General features: G+C 27.6%; 3 protein-coding genes across 4 annotated transcripts; 2 read left to right on the top strand and 1 right to left on the bottom strand.

Annotated features, from left to right (window-relative positions):
- Window positions 1–1,262: 1,262 nt before the first annotated feature.
- LOC134838511 (gastrula zinc finger protein XlCGF57.1-like) lies at window positions 1,263–2,839 on the top strand. The gene is made up of 2 exons (XM_063854053.1): window positions 1,263–2,159; window positions 2,219–2,839. Exons 1-2 carry the CDS (start codon window positions 1,361–1,363, stop codon window positions 2,806–2,808), a joined length of 1,389 nt encoding a protein of 462 aa, XP_063710123.1. The 5' UTR covers window positions 1,263–1,360; the 3' UTR covers window positions 2,809–2,839.
- Window positions 2,840–2,935: 96 nt separating this feature from the next.
- LOC134827679 (poly(A) polymerase type 3) lies at window positions 2,936–6,500 on the bottom strand. 2 transcript variants are annotated; one of them, XM_063840441.1, is made up of 3 exons: window positions 3,934–6,500; window positions 3,727–3,869; window positions 2,936–2,972 (listed from the first exon to the last, which is right to left on the bottom strand). In XM_063840441.1, the coding sequence occupies exon 1, from the start codon at window positions 6,203–6,205 to the stop codon at window positions 4,493–4,495; it is 1,713 nt and encodes a 570-aa protein (XP_063696511.1). In that variant the 5' UTR covers window positions 6,206–6,500; the 3' UTR covers window positions 2,936–2,972; window positions 3,727–3,869; window positions 3,934–4,492. The 2 variants fall into 2 exon arrangements, with proteins under 2 accessions (XP_063696511.1, XP_063696510.1); XM_063840440.1 differs by lacking the exon at window positions 2,936–2,972 and having other exon boundaries at window positions 3,672–3,869.
- Window positions 6,501–12,290: 5,790 nt separating this feature from the next.
- Window positions 12,291–15,215, top strand: LOC134836977 (myotubularin-related protein 9). The gene is made up of 4 exons (XM_063852277.1): window positions 12,291–12,468; window positions 12,530–13,739; window positions 14,426–14,585; window positions 14,642–15,215. Exons 1-4 carry the CDS (start codon window positions 12,387–12,389, stop codon window positions 14,897–14,899), a joined length of 1,710 nt encoding a protein of 569 aa, XP_063708347.1. The 5' UTR covers window positions 12,291–12,386; the 3' UTR covers window positions 14,900–15,215.
- The last annotated feature ends 5,208 nt before the right edge of the window (window positions 15,216–20,423 follow it).

Here is a 20,423-nt window from a genome sequence, read left to right as displayed (position 1 = left end):
TAAAATGATTAAAAATGATAAATTAGAGCCCTCTAACAAATTTTAATCCTTTTGGAGCAAGATTTGACAAAATAGCTTTGACACAGTTTTTGACACAGTTTTTTTGCTCTTGATTTAGTTTTTAAAACAAAACTATGTCAAAGAAAAAATTTTTTTTCAGTTTCAATTTTTTGGCAGTTTTGAGTTATAAAATGATTAAAAATGATAAATTAGAGCCCTCTGACAAATTTCTATCCATTTGGAGCAAGTTTTTTGACAAAATAGGAGCTTTGACACAGTTTTTGACACAGTTTTTTTGCTCTTGATTTAGTTTTTAAAACAAAACTATGTCAAAGAAAAAAATTTTTTTCAGTTTCAATTTTTTGGCAGTTTTGAGTTATAAAATGATTAAAAATGATAAATTAGAGCCCTCTTACAAATTTCAATCCATTTGGAGCAAGATTTGACAAAATAGCTTTGACACAGTTTTTGACACAGTTTTTTTGCTCTTGATTTAGTTTTTTTAAAACAAAACTATGTCAAAGAAAAAAATTTTTTTCAGTTTCAATTTTTTGGCAGTTTTGAGTTATAAAATGATTAAAAATGATAAATTAGAGCCCTCTGACAAATTTCAATCCATTTGGAGCAAGATTTGACAAAATTGACTTTGACACAGTTTTTTTGCTCTTGATTTAGTTTTTAAAACAAAACTATGTCAAAGAAAAAAATTTTTTTCAGTTTCAATTTTTTGGCAGTTTTGAGTTATATAATGATTAAAAATGATAAATTAGAGCCCTCTGACAAATTTCAATCCATTTGGAGCAAGATTTGACAAAATAGCTTTGACACAGTTTTTGACACAGTTTTTTTTGCTCTTGATTTAGTTTTTAAAACAAAACTATGTCAAAGAAAAAAATTTTTTTCAGTTTCAATTTTTTGGCAGTTTTGAGTTATAAAATGATTAAAAATGATAAATTAGAGCCCTCTGACAAATTTCAATCCATTTGGAGCAAGATTTGACAAAATAGCTTTGACACAGTTTTTGACACAGTTTTTGACACAGTTTTTTTGCTCTTGATTTAGTTTTTAAAACAAAACTATGTCAAAGAAAATTTTTTTTTCAGTTTCAATTTTTTAGCAGTTTTGAGTTATAAAATGATTAAAAATGATAAATTAGAGCCCCTCTGATAAATTTTGATCCATTTGATAATTTTTTATCAAAATAATTGAATTGAAACTGGAAAAATAAATGAAACTTGTACCAACCTCTCGAAATATTTGTAAACAATTCACACACAAATCTCAAAAATATGAGAAAATTTAAAGATTTCAGTTAACCAACACCAAATTATCAATTAAAAAGGACCAAAAACCCTCAAAAATGGAATATATCGTGGAAGACGACCCAACATTGAGCAATTCCTCATACACTTTCATCGAATTAACTGAAGACATTGCCTCGGAATCTGTTGTTGTCATCCCTCATCGCATCCCAGCGGCAAAAGATTACATTTGTGGCAGTTGTGACGACGCCTTTTCCCTTCGTTCCGAGCTCGATGACCATTTACGCGTCAAACATCCTCAAATTTACACTGCCATCAGCTCATATCGCAATGGAGATTCCCACAAAAAGTCAGAAATTGAACCACTTTCGACAAAATCAGTACAAAATGTTGTGATAATCGAATCTTGTTTCACCTGCAAATGCGGCGAAAAGTTCCGTCGCTTCTTAGAACTCGAGCAACATGTCGAAATTGAGCACACAGACGAGTTTCACATAGTCGATAATGAGCCAAGTCCTTTAAATGAGGAACTTCCGTACTTCGAAGATGACCCGATTGAGGAAGAAAAGTCGGAAAATCCAAATTTATTGCAGAAAAATGAGATTTTGGAACAAGAAAAAGTCGAAACTACGAGTTTTGTGACAATTGATGCACTAAGAAGAGCCAGAGCTAGTCAAAACGATGATAAATTATCTCGAGCGAAACATGTTTGCAGCATTTGCGGCGAAAAATATCTCACAAAAACAAGTTTCTTGACTCACATGAGAGAAAAACATCCAAATAACCCGGAATTTGTGTGCGAAATTTGTTCAAAAGGCTTTTTTGACATCCAAGAACTGAAAAAACACAAAAATCTTCACAATTTTAAGAGATTTGTGTGTGATGTTTGTTCAAAAAGTAAGAAATTTTTCCTAAAAACTCATGAAAAATCGATTTTAAATAAATTTTATCCTCAGGTTTCCCCACAAAAAGCAAATTAACAACTCACTTGGATGTTCATTTCCGCAAAAACACCGTCGACTGCGAGATTTGTGGCAAAAAATTCGCTTCCAAGTCGGGATATCGCGTTCACCTGAAGAAACATCTCGGAATGTGGGACAAAAATCTCTCGTGCGAAGTCTGTAACGCCCGTTTTCGGTACAAATACAACTTGGATCTGCACAAAAAATCGCATACAGGCCAAAAAGACTTTTTATGCGAGATTTGTGACAAAAGATTTTCGCTTCAACGACACTTGCAAGCACATTTGGACAGTCACAATGGGCTGCGAAGGTTCAGTTGCGACATCTGTGGGCAAAAATTCATCCGAAGACAGACCTGGAAGCGACATCTATTGACTCATACGGGCGAAAAGGCGTACAAATGCGAAATTTGCTCGGCTTCTTATGTCGATCGGAGGTCCTTAAGGAAGCATCTCGAAAAAATTCATCCAGATTCAAATATTGAAGCGTTTTCGAAGCCATTACATTCGGTGCCTGTGATTGTGGAGGAGCAAAATATAACGGAATTAGACCCAAATTTGGTTTATGCGGAGATTCAAATGTGATTTAAAAGATTTTTTTAAATAATTTATAGGAAATGAATGACTTTTTACAAGAAAAAAACAAGAATTTTTGATTTTTTTAATTTTTTTTTATTTTTTTCACTTTTTTATCATTTTTATACACTTTTATGCTATACACAAAATTACGGTTTGTCTTAAAAATCTCACTGAAGGCAAAATAATATCAATTTTTTTTTCAATGCAAGGTTAGTTTATGGAGCGATTTTGACAGTTCAAATTTTGACATTTCAAAATTTAAAAAATAAAAAATTTACAAATTTTATGTGAAAATTTTACAAATTGAATAAAAATTTAATTTGAATTTTAAATTAATTTAATTCAATTTAATTTAATAGAAAATTCATATAAAAAAAATAAAATTGCTTTAAAAAAAATTAAATTTGTCGAAATTTTTGACATCTGTCAAATTTCAAATTTCTGACAATTTAAAATTATTGATAAAAACCTCAAATTTAAGCAATTTTAAAATTATTTTGTTCAGTTTTTTCAATAAAATTTCGTTTTTTGATCTTTGAATTGAAATTTCATTAAAAATTTTGACAGCTGTCATACGTGTTTTATGTCAAAATATAAAAAAAATCTAATTTTTTGATAAAAATTTAAATTTTGAGAATTTTTTAAATTATTTTCTATCATATAAAATTAAAAACTTCACATTTCTAAATCTTTTATCTGAATTTTCATCATAATTTTTGAAAGCTGTCACATTTTGAACTGTCAAAAAATATATAAACATAACCTTAAAAATATTTTTTGAGACATTTTAATTATTTTTATAATAAAAAAAATTAAATAAAAAATCCCAAAAAATATTAAAAATCGAAAAAAAAATTCAATATCCGCCTTCTCAGTTCAGAAAATCTTAAAACTTCAGAAAAATAATAAAAAGTGATTTTTTACCGTTATAATTTATTCTCTTATGATTATTTTAATTATACTCTGATAGTTATTTTACTCATACTTATCAATCGTAGGTAAATTGAATTTTTCACTCACACGCTTCCTCAATTTTAATTGAACATTTTTTCTCTTCAGAAATTCGTCTGAAAAAAAAAATAAAAAAAATTAATATAGAAAAAATTTAATTTGATAAAATAAATTAATTACCTGACTTTTCTGTCACTCGATCATCATTAATTTTCTTTTTAAGCGGTCATGTACCATTTTCTCGAGATCTCTTATTTTTTTTAGTTTTTTTTTTATTTATTTACAATGTAGTTTATTTAGGTATATAATTTATTTTAAAAAATGTAAAGAATAACCCATGTTTGTGTTTTTTTCTTTAAATTAAATTAGCTGATGTAATAATTTAAAAAAAAATGGTTTGCCGGAATTTGTAGGGAAGCCCTCTACGAGATGAAATCATTTTTTTTTTTTGTATTTTTTAAATTATTTTTTTTAAGGGGTTGGTACTTTTTTGCCTGTGTCTCACACAATTTTTTGTTTAAATATTTTTTTTTATAAAATTAATTTTTTTTTCGTCTTTTTAATTTTTTTAAATTATTTTTTTTTTGTATTACACATTTTTTTTTGTAACTCATTTCTCTTTATAAAAGATTTTTTTTTCGATTTTTTGTAGTTAATTTATGAGAGTTTTGATTGAATTCGTAAAATATTTTTTTTAATACAGAAAAAAAACGTCTTGAGACGAGTCACGTTAAAAAGTTCAACCTTTCGTTTCACTATTTTCGATAATTTTTTTCTTCTTCTTGCTCGAGTTGTTGTGCGCGTCATCGTGTGCCCGTTTCGCGGCGGGCGATTCCAAACCTTCCGAGGTTTTTCGTTCCTTCTTAAGTATACTACTGTCCAGATAATCACTAAGTTGCTTTCGTCGCAGATGCCGCACCTCGATTTTCATGCCGTCCTTGAGCATTTTTGTGTGCACGGCATGTTTGTGTACGGCATCCGTGAAATTTTGTATGCTTTCCGTCAAATCGATGTTCAAATTATCGACGCGCTCAAAATCCAATCCAATAAACCACATCGAGCACGAAGGTTTTTCCTTCGCCGCCGTATTGGAGGAGGCGTCATCATCATTCGAATCTGAAGCGGCAGCATTTTCGGCACCGGAACTCTTTTGCGAGTCGGCAATTGTCTCGGGTTCGGGTCTATCGAAGCATTTTGGGTTGACATGCGCCAAGGCGATGTGCGGATTTCGTTCCAAGCTGAGAATTAAAAAGCGAATCTTCGCTTCGACAAGTCCGCACCACTCGAGATGATCCTCGGCGTTGTTCGAAATGACCAGCAACACGATAAAATGTCGATATTTTGTGAAAAAATTCGGTGCTGTGAAGAGTTGACACCATTGCGCCTTGCCCAACATAATTTCATCGGTAATTTCCATGCCACTTTTGAACTCGTCGATGATGACGCGTCGCGTGGAGCTTGAAACGTTAAATGTAGAGTTTTGCTGCGGGTAAGCAGGCGTAATTATGGGCATCAAATGATACCGATCGGCAGCATTTACGCGAGGATCCCACACGGGAAAGCCCAAATTGACGTTGTCCGGTTGTTTGAGCAGCACCGGTTGTGGCCATTTCCATTGCGAGAACACGAGGAAAAATTTGTGAACAATTGTCGCTGCCACGGCATTCGGATAGAGTTGACAAGTTCGTGCCACGAGCATCGCCCATGAGACTCCGCCAAAATATCCCAAAGAATTCGAGTAAATTCCGTGTTTTTTTGCCCATAATTTGATCGCGCGCAACGCCAAACGGAAATTTTCGACATTCGGCACTAATCTGAGGATTTCATCTGTGACACGACATCCGTTCAAGCTGCGAACACACTTTTGATCCAAATTTTTCAAGAGCAAATCGTCACGCAAGTCAAAATCATCAGGAATTTCCTTGAGTGCAAGTCGCGCAAACAACAAATCGATCTCAATGCCGTCGAAATTCATCTTTATCACGGGCACAAAAGCCTCTTCCACAGCTCGGCATTCCGTAACTTCGGGTTGTTTCTTTAAAATTTCGAAAAATGACCCGAAATAATCGGAGCGCTCGATATTGCGAGGTACGACACATAACGCATCGATATCAGCCCCCTTGTGATGCACTCCGAGACGATACGACCCGAAAGTGTAAATCTTACCGCCAACCTTCTCCGCCAATTGCTGCGGCATATTTTTCGCGATCGACACATCCCGGACCCACGTCTTGACGAGCACATTTAACTTGGCGAGAATTTCCATGCGATGATTCAGTTCGGCTTCCGTTTCGAACGCATCGAAGGGCTCGAGGGATTTTTGCAATTCTGTCGTGCGCTGCAAGTCCTCGGGCTTCGGGCCACTCAAACTGATGGCCGATGTCATGCCGAAAGTTTTCGGTTTGTCGTTATCTGTGGCATTTTGCTGCTTATTTGCGTCAATTGTCCACATTTTTGCACCCTTTTTAAGTCTTCCTGCTTGCTAATTTTCTTGTTTTTCCGTTTTTTCGTCGTCGTCGTTCCTTTTGTGTACAAAGACAGAAATACTGAACGCGAACGCGGATGTTCCGCTATTCCCTTGTACGTTGCTTTTCGCAGACTTTTACTGCAATTCCTCCGGAAATTTCTGCCCAGATTCGTGAATCATCTCCCAACGGAGAGTTTTGACACAAATTTACGGGTTTTAGGAGGCTTTTTTCGCTGTAATCACCCAAAAACGCCAAACAACAATTATCACAACACTCGTACCTGATGTTTTAACTTGCTTTTTTGCTGATTCAGGGGATTTACGGTACCGAGATACACGTACGGGCTGTACAGCTGTGTGTAGCGTACGGGGCTTTTGACTTTGATTAGTGATGTCAAATGTGATTTTGAATTTTTGAAAATTTGCAAAAAATTTTTTTTGAGACATAAATTACAAAATGGAATACAAATTGTGAAGAAATATTTTTAATAAAGAAGAATAACAAAAATATCAGTTAAAACCGGTTAAAAATTTTTTATCGGTTAAAAAATGTTTATTTTTTTAATTTGTTTTCTTTTTCTGGTCAAAAATTGACTTGCAAAATTTATCACGATTTTAAGTCAGCATGAGGAAGAATCGTGAAAAATTTTATTTGTTCGAAAATTGAGAAAATATGAATAGAAATCATCTTCAGAATGACTTTTTATTCAGTTTCAAGCTTAAAATTGCTCAAAAATTGACTTGCAAAATTTTTCACGATTTTAAGTCAGCTTGAGGAAGAATCGTGAAAAATTTTATTTGTTCGAAAATTGAGAAAATATGAATGGAAATCATCTTCAGAATGACTTTTTATTCAGTTTTAAGCTTGAAATTGCCCAAAAATTGACTTGCAAAATTTTTCACGATTTTAAGTCAGCTTGAGGAAGAATCGTGAAAAATTTTATTTGTTTGAAAATTGAGAAAATATGAATAGAAATCATCTTCAGAATGACTTTTTATTCAGTTTCAAGCTTAAAATTGCTCAAAAATTGACTTGCAAAATTTATCACGATTTTAAGTCAGCATGAGGAAGAATCGTGAAAAATTTTATTTGTTCGAAAATTGAGAAAATATGAATAGAAATCATCTTCAGAATGACTTTTTATTCAGTTTTAAGCTTAAAATTGCTCAAAAATTGACTTGCAAAATTTATCACGATTTTAAGTCAGCATGAGGAAGAATCGTGAAAAATTTTATTTGACTTGCAAAATTTATCACGATTTTAAGTCAATATGAGGAAGAATCGTGAAAAATTTTATTTGTTCGAAAATTGAGAAAATATGAATAGAAATCATCTTCAGAATGACTTTTTATTCAGTTTTAAGCTTAAAATTGCTCAAAAATTGACTTGCAAAATTTATCACGATTTTAAGTCAGCATGAGGAAGAATCGTGAAAAATTTTATTTGTTCGAAAATTGAGAAAATATGAATAGAAATCATCTTCAGAATGACTTTTTATTCAGTTTCAAGCTTAAAATTACTCAAAAATTGACTTGCAAAATTTATCACGATTTTAAGTCAGCATGAGGAAGAATCGTGAAAAATTTTATTTGACTTGCAAAATTTATCACGATTTTAAGTCAATATGAGGAAGAGAATCGTGAAAAATTTTATTTGTTCGAAAATTGAGAAAATATGAATAGAAATCATCTTCAGAATGACTTTTTATTCAGTTTCAAGCTTAAAATTACTCAAAAATTGACTTGCAAAATTTATCACGATTTTAAGTCAATATGAGGAAGAATCGTGAAAAATTTTATTTGTTCGAAAATTGAGAAAATATGAATGGAAATCATCTTCAGAATGACTTTTTATTCAGTTTCAAGCTTAAAATTACTCAAAAATTGACTTGCAAAATTTATCACGATTTTAAGTCAGCATGAGGAAGAATCGTGAAAAATTTTATTTGTTCGAAAATTGAGAAAATATGAATGGAAATCATCTTCAGAATGACTTTTTATTCAGTTTCAAGCTTAAAATTGCCCAAAAATTGACTTGCAAAATTTATCACGATTTTAAGTCAGCATGAGCAAGAATCGTGAAAAATTTTATTTGTTTGAAAATTGAGAAAATATGAATGGAAATCAAAATTTATCACGATTTTAAGTCAGCATGAGGAAGAATCGTGAAAAATTTTATTTGTTCGAAAATTGAGAAAATATGAATAGAAATCATCTTCAGAATGACTTTTTATTCAGTTTCAAGCTTAAAATTACTCAAAAATTGACTTGCAAAATTTATCACGATTTTAAGTCAGCATGAGGAAGAATCACGATTTTAAGTCAATATGAGGAAGAATGAAAAATTTTATTTGTTCGAAAATTGAGAAAATATGAATAGAAATCATCTTCAGAATGACTTTTTATTCAGTTTCAAGCTTAAAATTACTCAAAAATTGACTTGCAAAATTTATCACGATTTTAAGTCAGCATGATGAAAAATCGTGAAAAATTTTATTTGTTCGAAAATTGAGAAAATATGAATAGAAATCATCTTGACTTGCAAAATTTATCACGATTTTAAGTCAATATGAGGAAGAATCGTGAAAAATTTTATTTGTTCGAAAATTGAGAAAATATGAATAGAAATCATCTTCAGAATGACTTTTTATTCAGTTTCAAGCTTAAAATTACTCAAAAATTGACTTGCAAAATTTATCACGATTTTAAGTCAACATGAGGAAGAATCGTGAAAAATTTTTTTTTGACTTGCAAAATTTATCACGATTTTAAGTCAATATGAGGAAGAATCGTGAAAAATTTTATTTGTTCGAAAATTGAGAAAATATGAATAGAAATCATCTTCAGAATGACTTTTTATTCAGTTTCAAGCTTAAAATTACTCAAAAATTGACTTGCAAAATTTATCACGATTTTAAGTCAATATGAGGAAGAATCGTGAAAAATTTTATTTGTTCGAAAATTGAGAAAATATGACTTTTTATTCAGTTTCAAGCTTAAAATTACTCAAAAATTGACTTGAAATCACGATTTTAAGTCATCTTCAGAATGACTTTTTATTCAGTTTCAAGCTTAAAATTACTCAAAAATTGACTTGCAAAATTTATCACGATTTTAAGTCAATATGAGGAAGAATCGTGAAAAATTTTATTTGTTCGAAAATTGAGAAAATATGAATGGAAATCATCTTCAGAATGACTTTTTATTCAGTTTCAAGTTTTAAATTGCTCAAAAATTGACTTGCAAAATTTATCACGATTTTAATTCAGCATGAGGAAGAATCGTGAAAAATTTTATTTGTTCGAAAATTGAGAAAATATGAATAGAAATCATCTTCAGAATGACTTTTTATTCAGTTTCAAGCTTAAAATTACTCAAAAATTGACTTGCAAAATTTATCACGATTTTAAGTCAATATGAGGAAGAATCGTGAAAAATTTTATTTGACTTGCAAAATTTATCACGATTTTAAGTCAATATGAGGAAGAATCGTGAAAAATTTTATTTGTTCGAAAATTGAGAAAATATGAATAGAAATCATCTTCAGAATGACTTTTTATTCAGTTTCAAGCTTAAAATTACTCAAAAATTGACTTGCAAAATTTATCACGATTTTAAGTCAATATGAGGAAGAATCGTGAAAAATTTTATTTGACTTGCAAAATTTATCACGATTTTAAGTCAATATGAGGAAGAATCGTGAAAAATTTTATTTGTTCGAAAATTGAGAAAATATGAATAGAAATCATCTTCAGAATGACTTTTTATTCAGTTTCAAGCTTAAAATTACTCAAAAATTGACTTGCAAAATTTATCACGATTTTAATTTAGCATGAGGACGAATCGTGAAAAATTTTATTTGACTTGCAAAATTTATTACGATTTTAATTCAGCATGAGGAAGAATCGTGAAAAATTTTATTTGTTCGAAAATTGAGAAAATATGAATAGAAATCATCTTCAGAATGACTTTTTATTCAGTTTTAAGCTTAAAATTACTCAAAAATTGACTTGCAAAATTTATCACGATTTTAAGTCAGCTTGAGGAAGAATCGTGAAAAATTTTATTTGACTTGCAAAATTTATCACGATTTTAAGTCAATATGAGGAAGAATCGTGAAAAATTTTATTTGTTCGAAAATTGAGAAAATATGAATAGAAATCATCTTCAGAATGACTTTTTATTCAGTTTCAAGCTTAAAATTACTCAAAAATTGACTTGCAAAATTTATCACGATTTTAAGTCAATATGAGGAAGAATCGTGAAAAATTTTATTTGTTCGAAAATTGAGAAAATATGAATAGAAATCATCTTCAGAATGACTTTTTATTCAGTTTCAAGCTTAAAATTACTCAAAAATTGACTTGCAAAATTTATCACGATTTTAAGTCAAAAAATTTTATTTGACTTGCAAAATTTATCATGAGGAAGAATCGTGAAAAATTTTATTTGTTCGAAAATTGAGAAAATATGAATAGAAATCATCTTCAGAATGACTTTTTATTCAGTTTCAAGCTTAAAATTACTCAAAAATTGACTTGCAAAATTTATCACGATTTTAAGTCAGCATGAGGAAGAATCGTGAAAAATTTTATTTGACTTGCAAAATTTATCACGATTTTAAGTCAATATGAGGAAGAATCGTGAAAAATTTTATTTGTTCGAAAATTGAGAAAATATGAATAGAAATCATCTTCAGAATGACTTTTTATTCAGTTTCAAGCTTAAAATTACTCAAAAATTGACTTGCAAAATTTATCACGATTTTAAGTCAATATGAGGAAGAATCGTGAAAAATTTTATTTGTTCGAAAATTGAGAAAATATGAATAGAAATCATCTTCAGAATGACTTTTTATTCAGTTTCAAGCTTAAAATTACTCAAAAATTGACTTGCAAAATTTATCACGATTTTAAGTCAGCATGAGAAAGAATCATGAAAAATTTTATTTGTTCGAAAATTGAGAAAATATGAATAGAAATCATCTTCAGAATGACTTTTTATTCAGTTTCAAGCTTAAAATTACTCAAAAATTGACTTGTAAAATTTATCACGATTTTAAGTCAATATGAGGAAGAATCGTGAAAAATTTTATTTGACTTGCAAAATTTATCAAGATTTTAATTCAGCATGAGGAAGAATCGTGAAAAATTTTATTTGTTCGAAAATTGAGAAAATATGAATAGAAATCATCTTCAGAATGACTTTTTATTCAGTTTCAAGCTTAAAATTACTCAAAAATTGACTTGTAAAATTTATCACGATTTTAAGTCAGCATGAGAAAGAATCGTGAAAAATTTTATTTGTTCGAAAATTGACAAAATAAACATGAAAATCATATTTAGAACAAATTAAACTTGAGAAAAAATAAAAAATATTTTTTAAAAAGTCCTTTGGTTTAAGCTTATGTTTAAGGATAAATCAAAAGTCCAATAGTTTTTAAAGATTTTTGATAAAATTTTGGATAAAAATTTAATAAAAATAAAAAAATCAAAATTTTCTGAATAAAATAATTTTTTAAATTTTATCAAATTGAAGTGACGAAAGCAAACTTTTCAAATTTACTCAAGTTTTTACAATTTTTTTTTTACTTTTTTAAGATATTTGATCAAATTTTAGAAAAAATTTTCATTTAAAATACAATTTTTTTTAACTTTTGATTTTATTTTTATTGTTCTCAAGTTTTACAATGAGTTGATTTTCGGAAATTGACCTTAAATTTTTACTTTTAAAAGCAAAAGTTTTTTTATATCCACAAATTTGGTCAATCTCAACTTGTTTTTATCAAGTATAAGTTTCAGCTACAAGAAAAATAAATTTTATAAATTAAAAAAAAGATTTTCTAAAATTGATTTTAACATTTTAAAAGTATTTGGTTTAAAATAAATTAAAAACTAAAAAAATATAATTTCAAAAAATTGCAAAAAAATTATATAATGAAATTAAGTAAAATAAATAATAAACAATTTTCTAAAAATCAAAATTTTCAATATTCATTTTTGACATCACTAACTTCAAGTATTTGCCTTCCCGCTAATTCACTTTTATTTATCAGAATTCCCATGTTGCATTCGCGAAGCCAAAAAAAAGTCAACAACTCGAATTCCTCGAATTATAATTTTAATAACAATATTTTTGTTTTTTGGCTTTGTGCAAACATTCCTCGATGGAGTTTGCCGAGTTCATAAAGACCCCGAAGATAAATCGTGTCGTGCTGCATGAAACGCCATCCAAAAAGAAACTCGAATGTAAGTCCCGTAACATATGCTGGCAACAAATTTAATTCAATTTCCGTGTTTTTTTTCGCAGGTTCGCTTTGCATAACGGGCCATCACTTGATCCTGAGTACGCGAAAGGAGGACGAACAGGAATTCTGGCTGCTGCATCAAAGTATCGACTTGGTCGAACGAAGTCAACCGCGTGCCGAGAATTACTTACAAGCAACCAAAGACTGGATTAACAATCCGAACAATTACATTAGTGGCTCTGGAGGGGGCGGAAATTCCTACAATGGCGGCACAATAACACTTTATTGCAAAAATTTGCGGATTTTAAGGATTGAGATTGTCGGTTACACGGAATTTGTTAATGTGGCGGATTCGCTTGAGAAATTATCGCGTCTCGAAACGCAATGGCTCTATCCGTTCTTTTACAGACCCATGTACAATATTCTCGAGGACGGGTATACGATTTTTGGGCCTGAAGTTGAATACGGGAAACTTTTGGCGACGCAACAATGGCGCTTGTCACGAGTTAATGAGAAATTTCGCGTTTGCCCGACGTACCCGAAAGTGCTTGTTGTGCCGAATGTCATTAGTGACGATGAAATAACGGAAGCAGCGACATTTCGTGAAGGCGGGCGATTTCCCGTTTATTGCTACAAACACAATAATGAAGCCGTATTACTGCGTGCCGGACCAATTCTCATGCAAAATGGCGTCAAACGGTGTCAGTCAGACGAAAATATCGTCAATGTTGTGCTCGGGATGACGACAAAAGGATACATTTTGGACACAACTAAGCCCGGCAAAATTAACATTCCCATGGAAAATTATGCGCAATGGAAGAAAGTTAGTCATCCCATTAAAATTACCACCGATTGCTTCAATAAGTTGATCGAAAATTGCAATGATACGACGTGTTCGGTTGACAGATACTTGGAACGGCTTGAGAGCTGCGGATGGTTGAGTGTCGTGCTGAAGACGCTAGATGGCGCTTGTATTGTTGCTCAATTGTTGGATAAGGATAAGACGCCCGTGTTGATCGAGGGCATGGATGCGGCGCTGATTATCTCGAGTTTAGTACAAATTATCTTGAATCCCGACTGTCGAACGGTGCGGGGATTTATAGCGCTCATTGATCGGGAATTCGTGCAAGGAGGATTTCCGTTTGCCACGAGACATCGGGCGGGATGTTATTCGCCGAATAGGACGAAGCAAACGGTACCGAGCTTTTTGCTGTTCTTGGATTGCGTTTATCAGTTGCATTACCAATTTTCAAGCAGTTTTGAGTTTAAAACGTGAGTAATTTTTTTTTGACTCAAAAATAAATTTAAATAATAATTTTATTTAATTTATTTGAATAATTAAACTTTTTTTAATTAATTAATTAATTTTTGAATTAGTAAAATTTAATTTAAATTTAATTAAATTTTAAAATAAAAATAAGTTTTATTTAAATATTATTTTTAATATTTTTTTAAATATTTTTTTTTAAATATAATATTTTTTGATCAGAATCAAATTCAATTTTTTAAATTTAATTTTAATTTTTTATTCATGTTAAATAATTATTTTTTTTAATTTAAAAATTTATTTCAAATTTAAAAATTAATTTTTTTTTAAATCTTTAAAGTTAAATCTTAAAAAAAAATTTTTTTGTTAAAAATATTTCATAATTTACTGAGATCAAGTCAAAAATGAAAATTTAATTAATCAAATTCATTAAATTACTTTTAATTTAATTTTAAATTTTTTAAATTTATTTTTAAATTTTTTAAATTTATTTTTAAATTTTTTAAATTTATTTTTAAATTTTTTAAATTTATTTTTAATTTTTTTAAATTTATTTTTAATTTATTTAAATAATAAATTTATTTAAAAATATAAAAAAATTAATAATAAAATAAATTAATAAAATTTAATTTAATTTTTTTTTTAATCCTAAAATTATTTAAAACAATTTAAATTTTTTTTAATTTTTCAGTCAACTACTCATCATGCTGTGCGAAAACAGTTACTTCAGTCAATACGGAACCTTTTTAGGAGACTGCGAGCGTGATCGAGAGGCTCTTGGAGTCTATACCAAAACAGTATCGTACTGGACTCATCTCTTTCGTCCCGAATTCATGAAGACAATTTTATCGGTAAGTCAATTTTGCAACAAAAATTCGCCAAAAATTTAATTTTCATCTCATTTCAGCCCCTTTACGATCCAAATCCTCAAGTTATATGGCCTTCTGTAGCACCGTGCAGCCTTGTTCTTTGGTCCGAATTCTACTTGCGATGGACAATTGACCAAACCTTCATCGAAAATATGGAGAAAACTGTCACCGAAAAGATGACACAGGAGAAGGAGCTTCGAACAAAAATAATTAAGTTAAAGAAAGAGTTAACGGACTTGCAAACGGAATACAATGAGATACAGGTGAAGGCAAGCAAGACAATGCCAGACGAGTAAAAAAACCAAAAACTAGTCAAAATATTTTTTTTTTGTTTTTTCTTAAAAAAAAAACTTGACACTTGATGTGATAACAAAAAAGACAGTATCTCTGCTAATTTTCCTGCCAAAATTATTTGCCGGTCAATTAACAAAAAAAAAAAAAAATAAGAAAAAAGTCCATTAAAAATTTCTTTAACAAAATTTAAAAAAAAAATCTTTAATAAAAGCTGGAACATAAAAAACTAAAACAATCATATTTTTACCTACAAAAAAAAATATAAAAATCTCTAAGCAACTAATTGTAATATTCAACCATAAAAAGGAATAATAAAAAATAAAAGCATTTAATCAATAAATTTATCTAAAAAAAAATATTTAAAAAAAAATAATTAATGCAATAAAAATGTGTGAAGATGTTTTCAAAATTTTATCAGAAAAAAAACAAACAATATTATAAAAGTGCTATTTTTAGTATTAATTTTTAAAGCATTTCTTAATGTGAAATTCGGAAAAATTAACTGTGAATTATATTCAAAGGAAAAAAAATAAAATAAAAGAGAAATTATTGAAACGTATCAAATTATGAATTAAATGTTGTTGTTTTATTTAATTATTTTTAGAAAATTTACAGAATTTTACATATTTTATTTTTAATATTTATTCTTACAATTTCTTGAAATTATTTTATAATTTTAAATTAATTTATTTTAATTTTTAAAAAATCATAATTTAAAAATTTATGATTTTTTTTTAAATAAAAATTTTAAATACTTGAAAAAAATAATAAACTTAATTGAATTAAACAAGGAAAAAAATTAATTTTCGGAAATTTATTCCGATTTTTGTTCATTAAACTGCTGACATGACTCTTTTTATCGCGGAATTCTTATTTTTTGGAGGTTAATTGACAGCCATTCATTTTTATCTTCAACTCGATGTACTTTAAATAATTTTCAGCTACCATATTTGTGAAAGCCAACTCTTCATTGCACTCTGCATTAAAGAAAAAACACGAAAATATATAAAATAATGTCATAAATTACAGAAAATCCCAAATTACCATGGATTATCTTGATGTTTTCTTTCATTTCCAAGAAAGTCTTGTTAATTTCTTGAAAAATTTGTTTGTAATGTTTTTTTGGCTCCTGATGTTCAACGATTTGTACGTCGTCTTCCTCTATTTCAACTTTTTCATGGTTTGGATTAGTTTTGGCGTTTTGAATTTTGCGAGTCATCTTAATTTTTTGTTTAAATTTTACAAAAAAATTGCGAAATAGATCTTAGCTCTTCTAAGGTTCAACAAATAATGACAAAAAATTAGATTTTTTAACGTTTTAACGAGTTTTATTTTTTAAAAAAATATGAAATTTTGGAAGTGTTGATGTCTGTCTGTGTCTTATGAATTAAATTTACTACACAAAAAACCTTCACAGAACAAAATTTTTTACTTATTTAAAAATAAATTTTAATTTCAAATGAAAACTTTTTGAATTTTCTCTTGATTTTATGACATTTTAGAATATTTTTTATTTAAAATGCGCTCAAGTCGAAATTATGATTACTTTTTTCTAATTAACGAAATTCGTTACTTTGATAGTATTGGTGCGAATTTTGTTTGTATTTGTAAATTTTAAGGTGAAAAATTAGTTTTCGAAGTCTAAAAAGGCTTTTGGACAAAAACTGAACCTAAAATTTTAATCAATTCAAAATCAAAGGCCGCTCCAAAATTTTTTCGAACTTTATGTCCCAAAAACTTTTTTTCAAAAAGGGGGGGCAAAATAAAAAAAAAATAAATTTGAAATTCTGTTTCATACAAAATGACAAAATTAACAGTTTCTTGTGATAAATCAATATTTTAGTTGATTTTATGGTATCTACATTGAGATTTGATAATTTAAAATATATCTCAGAGTATTTCAAGATAAAAATTTAAACAAAAAATTTTCATAAGAAAAACTGTCAAAAAATTTTGAAAAAAAAATTTTTTGAAAAAAATTTTAATTTTCAGAAAATTCATGTAAAATACGATTCTAAAAATTTTTTTTTTAAAATTTTGTAAAATTTCTTGAAAAAATATGAAAAAAAGACCAAAAACGGTCAATTTTGATGAAATTTTTAACTTTTTTTTTATTTTGCCCCATTGGATTTTCGACTTTTGAAATGGGGCATGGGACAAAAAGTTCAAAAAAAATTTGGAGCGGCCTTACAAAAAAAAACATAAAAATAAAAGTTAATAAATAAAAATAAATAATAATAAAAAAATAAATAAATAATAAAAATTATTTTCTTTATTTATTTTTTCAAAAAATCAAAATAAGTTTTATAGAAGATTAATTTATTTAATTAAATTATTTCAAATTCTAAAAAAGATTATTTTAAATAAATTCAGTCTTTAATAAAAATTTTTATATATAGAATAAATAAACTTTTATTTAACAAGTTATAAATAATTTTGATTAATTTAGATTCAGCATCTACGGTTATATTAATTAATTATTTTTTATTTTTTAAAAATTTTAAAATAGTTAACAATAAAAAAATTTAAAATAAAAATTAATTTATTTTTTTTTTAATTTTTTTAATTTGCCATAAAAATAAATTTCCTGAGTAAATATAATTTAAAATACAAAAAAAAAATAATTTTTACACTTTATTTTAATATTTAATTTTTTTTTTAATTTTTTATATTTTATACAATTAAAAAGAAAATTATTTAAAAAAAATGAAAAATTCAAAAGCTTTTGAAAAAATTGATTTAATATTTTTTTTTTAATTTAATACCAATTTAACACAAAATTTCTATTCTCAACATTTAAATAAATTTTTAATGCAACCGCCCTCAGTCATAAATCAATATCATAATAACTCCGATTGAACAAACAAATAGTTCGGTAATTACACTTTCATTGCATTCGCACATGCATTTTTAACGACAACAATTAATAAACCCCTCGATTGATTCGCGCGCCATTCATTCACTTCAGTCCACGACGAAGAGAGTTATTTATCAATGAATTTCCAACTTGTTTATCCATCGAAACCCGAGCATGTACGAAACTTTTTTTTTTCAAATATTAAAAGTTATATTGTTTCATTGACAAACACACAGACACATTCGGTCCCCATTCATAAAACTCATTCACATGCAGCAGCAACAGCAACAGCATAACGGCGCGGTGACCAGGCTGGCATCATGAATTGGGTTGTGCGCGCACTGCTTTTTCCATACATTCGGCTGGAGGTATGTTGTTGCTGCGATGTGCGATGAATGAATCAGTTGCTGCTGAGACTTAACATCGAGTAGTCGAGCTTTTGTTGCGACGCGCGAAAAGTGCTCCAGTTCTGCAAGTGAGAAAAATTAAAAAATAAGAAGAAGAAAAGCAAAAGTGCAAAAAAATTGTTTGAGAAAAAAAATTTAGGCTAAAAAGCGAAAAAATTGGTGCAGTGAATGAAAAAGAAAGAAATCATGTGAAAAGTGTCATTAAGACAATAAAAACTTAATATCGACCGTAAATAAATAAAATACCGAAATAAATGATAAAACAGATGACGGTTAAGGTTGGATAAGCGACACTACACACAAAAAAAGAAATATTATCGAAAAAGGTATAAAACACGAAATATTATATTGTTCCCATGTTTGATCAATGAACGACTACTTTTTTTTATATTATTTCTATTCAAATACCAAACAACCAACAAAAAACTGTAGCACACGTGAAAAATACACAATTTGCATATCATTTGATTATTAGTTGTTGATTCAAAAAAAAAAAAAAAAAAAATGCATTCGAATAACATTGAAATATTTTTTTTCGATAAAAGCTTTTTTTTACGTACCGGTCGCTGCTCAACTCCAAATATAGCTCGAAAAAAAAAATTTATTTGCCACCTAAAAAAATTTTTTTAGTAGACAAATTTTTCTTTTAAATTTCGTTTAATCTCAATTAATTGCTTGGGTGTCAACTCATCATCATCACGATCAATCGATGAATTATTGCTCAATTTTATTTTAAATTTATTGAAATATTTGCGATTATTATAAATTATTATTATGTGTAACAATAGAGGTGTGTGTGGCTGGCTTACAAGTTGTAGAAAGAGAGAAAAAAATATGAGGAAACACCCTCGCAGCTTTTTTTTTATTTTATGTGGCATTACGTTAATTTCCTTTCTCTTTATTATTAGATTTTTTTTATTGCATGAAATGAGTGCCTATCGAGGAGGAAATTTAATTATTGTCTTGATTATTATTTTTAAATCAATAACAATTAGATTTTTTTTCGTTGTGGCTTGAGTTGCGAAGTGAATATTTAAAAATAATTTTTTAAATGGAATTTATGTAAAAAGTTTTAAATAAATTTGACAAGTTTTCAATTTATTTTTTTTAGGAAATTTTTGATGAGGATATATTTTCATGATTTAGTAAAAATAAATATTTTCCTGAAAATTTTGTCAATTTATTATTTTCAAATTTATTTAATGTTTTTAACAAAAAAAAAAAAAAAATATGAAAAATTGATAAATTTTTAATGAAATTTTTATTTTTGACGAATTTTGTTAATATTGTATTTTTTATTAATTTTGATTCGATTTTATTCGTCAAATTTATTTTATTTATATTATTTATTTTATTTTTATAATTTTTTTTCTTATTTTAGTTATAAAGAGTTGAACAAAAATAAAAATTTAAAATTAAAAAAAAAAAAAAAAATTAAAAAAATATAAAAAAATTAAAAAAAAAATAAAAAGTAAAAAATTAAATACTAATTTATTTTGATAAAAAAAAAATGAATTGCAATAAAACATAAAGGAAGTTTATTTTTTTTATATATTTATATTTTTTAAAATTTCATAAATTTTGAACTCAATGACAAAAATTGTTGATATTTACATCTTAAAAAAATTACAATTTTTAATTATTTCATAAATTTAAAAAAATATTTAAAATTTATATCGAGTTTTTATTCTGAATTATTGTTAATATTTTATTCCTTAATTAAAAATTTTTAATTATTTTATAATTCATTTAAAATTTATTCTAAATAATTTAATATTTATTTTTAAAATTTGAAACACATAAAAAATTATAATTTTGTAATTTAATTTTAATTTTTATAAATTTATTATTATGACGAAATTTCTTGAACTATAATATATTTCTGTCTTTCTCGAAAATACTTATTTTTTTCGCTTTATGAATGAAAACTTTATAAAAACAATAGAACTTGTCACAAAAAATTGCTTTTGCAATATTCATTGACAAAAAAAATCCCTCTCGAGAAAATTCTGAATGAATGAAAATTTTTGGATCACCATCAACATCATAAATAAAACAGAAGCGGAAAGAAAGTGTATAAGTGCTTCTCATTCTCGCTCATTCATACCTAGCTAGTTTTTTTATGAATGAAATTTCTGTTATACTAAAATTTAGTATTTCGTTCGATGTTGTCATATTTTTTTTTAAATTTTAAATTTTTTGTTTCAAAAAGCAAAAAAAAAATATTTAAAAATTAAAATTTTAATTATTTTATTATTTAAA

The sequence above is a fragment of the Culicoides brevitarsis genome, chromosome 1, assembly GCF_036172545.1.
Source record: "Culicoides brevitarsis isolate CSIRO-B50_1 chromosome 1, AGI_CSIRO_Cbre_v1, whole genome shotgun sequence".
Classification (NCBI taxonomy): Eukaryota; Metazoa; Arthropoda; class Insecta; order Diptera; family Ceratopogonidae; genus Culicoides; species Culicoides brevitarsis.
This window is presented reverse-complemented; position numbering and strand designations above follow the sequence as displayed.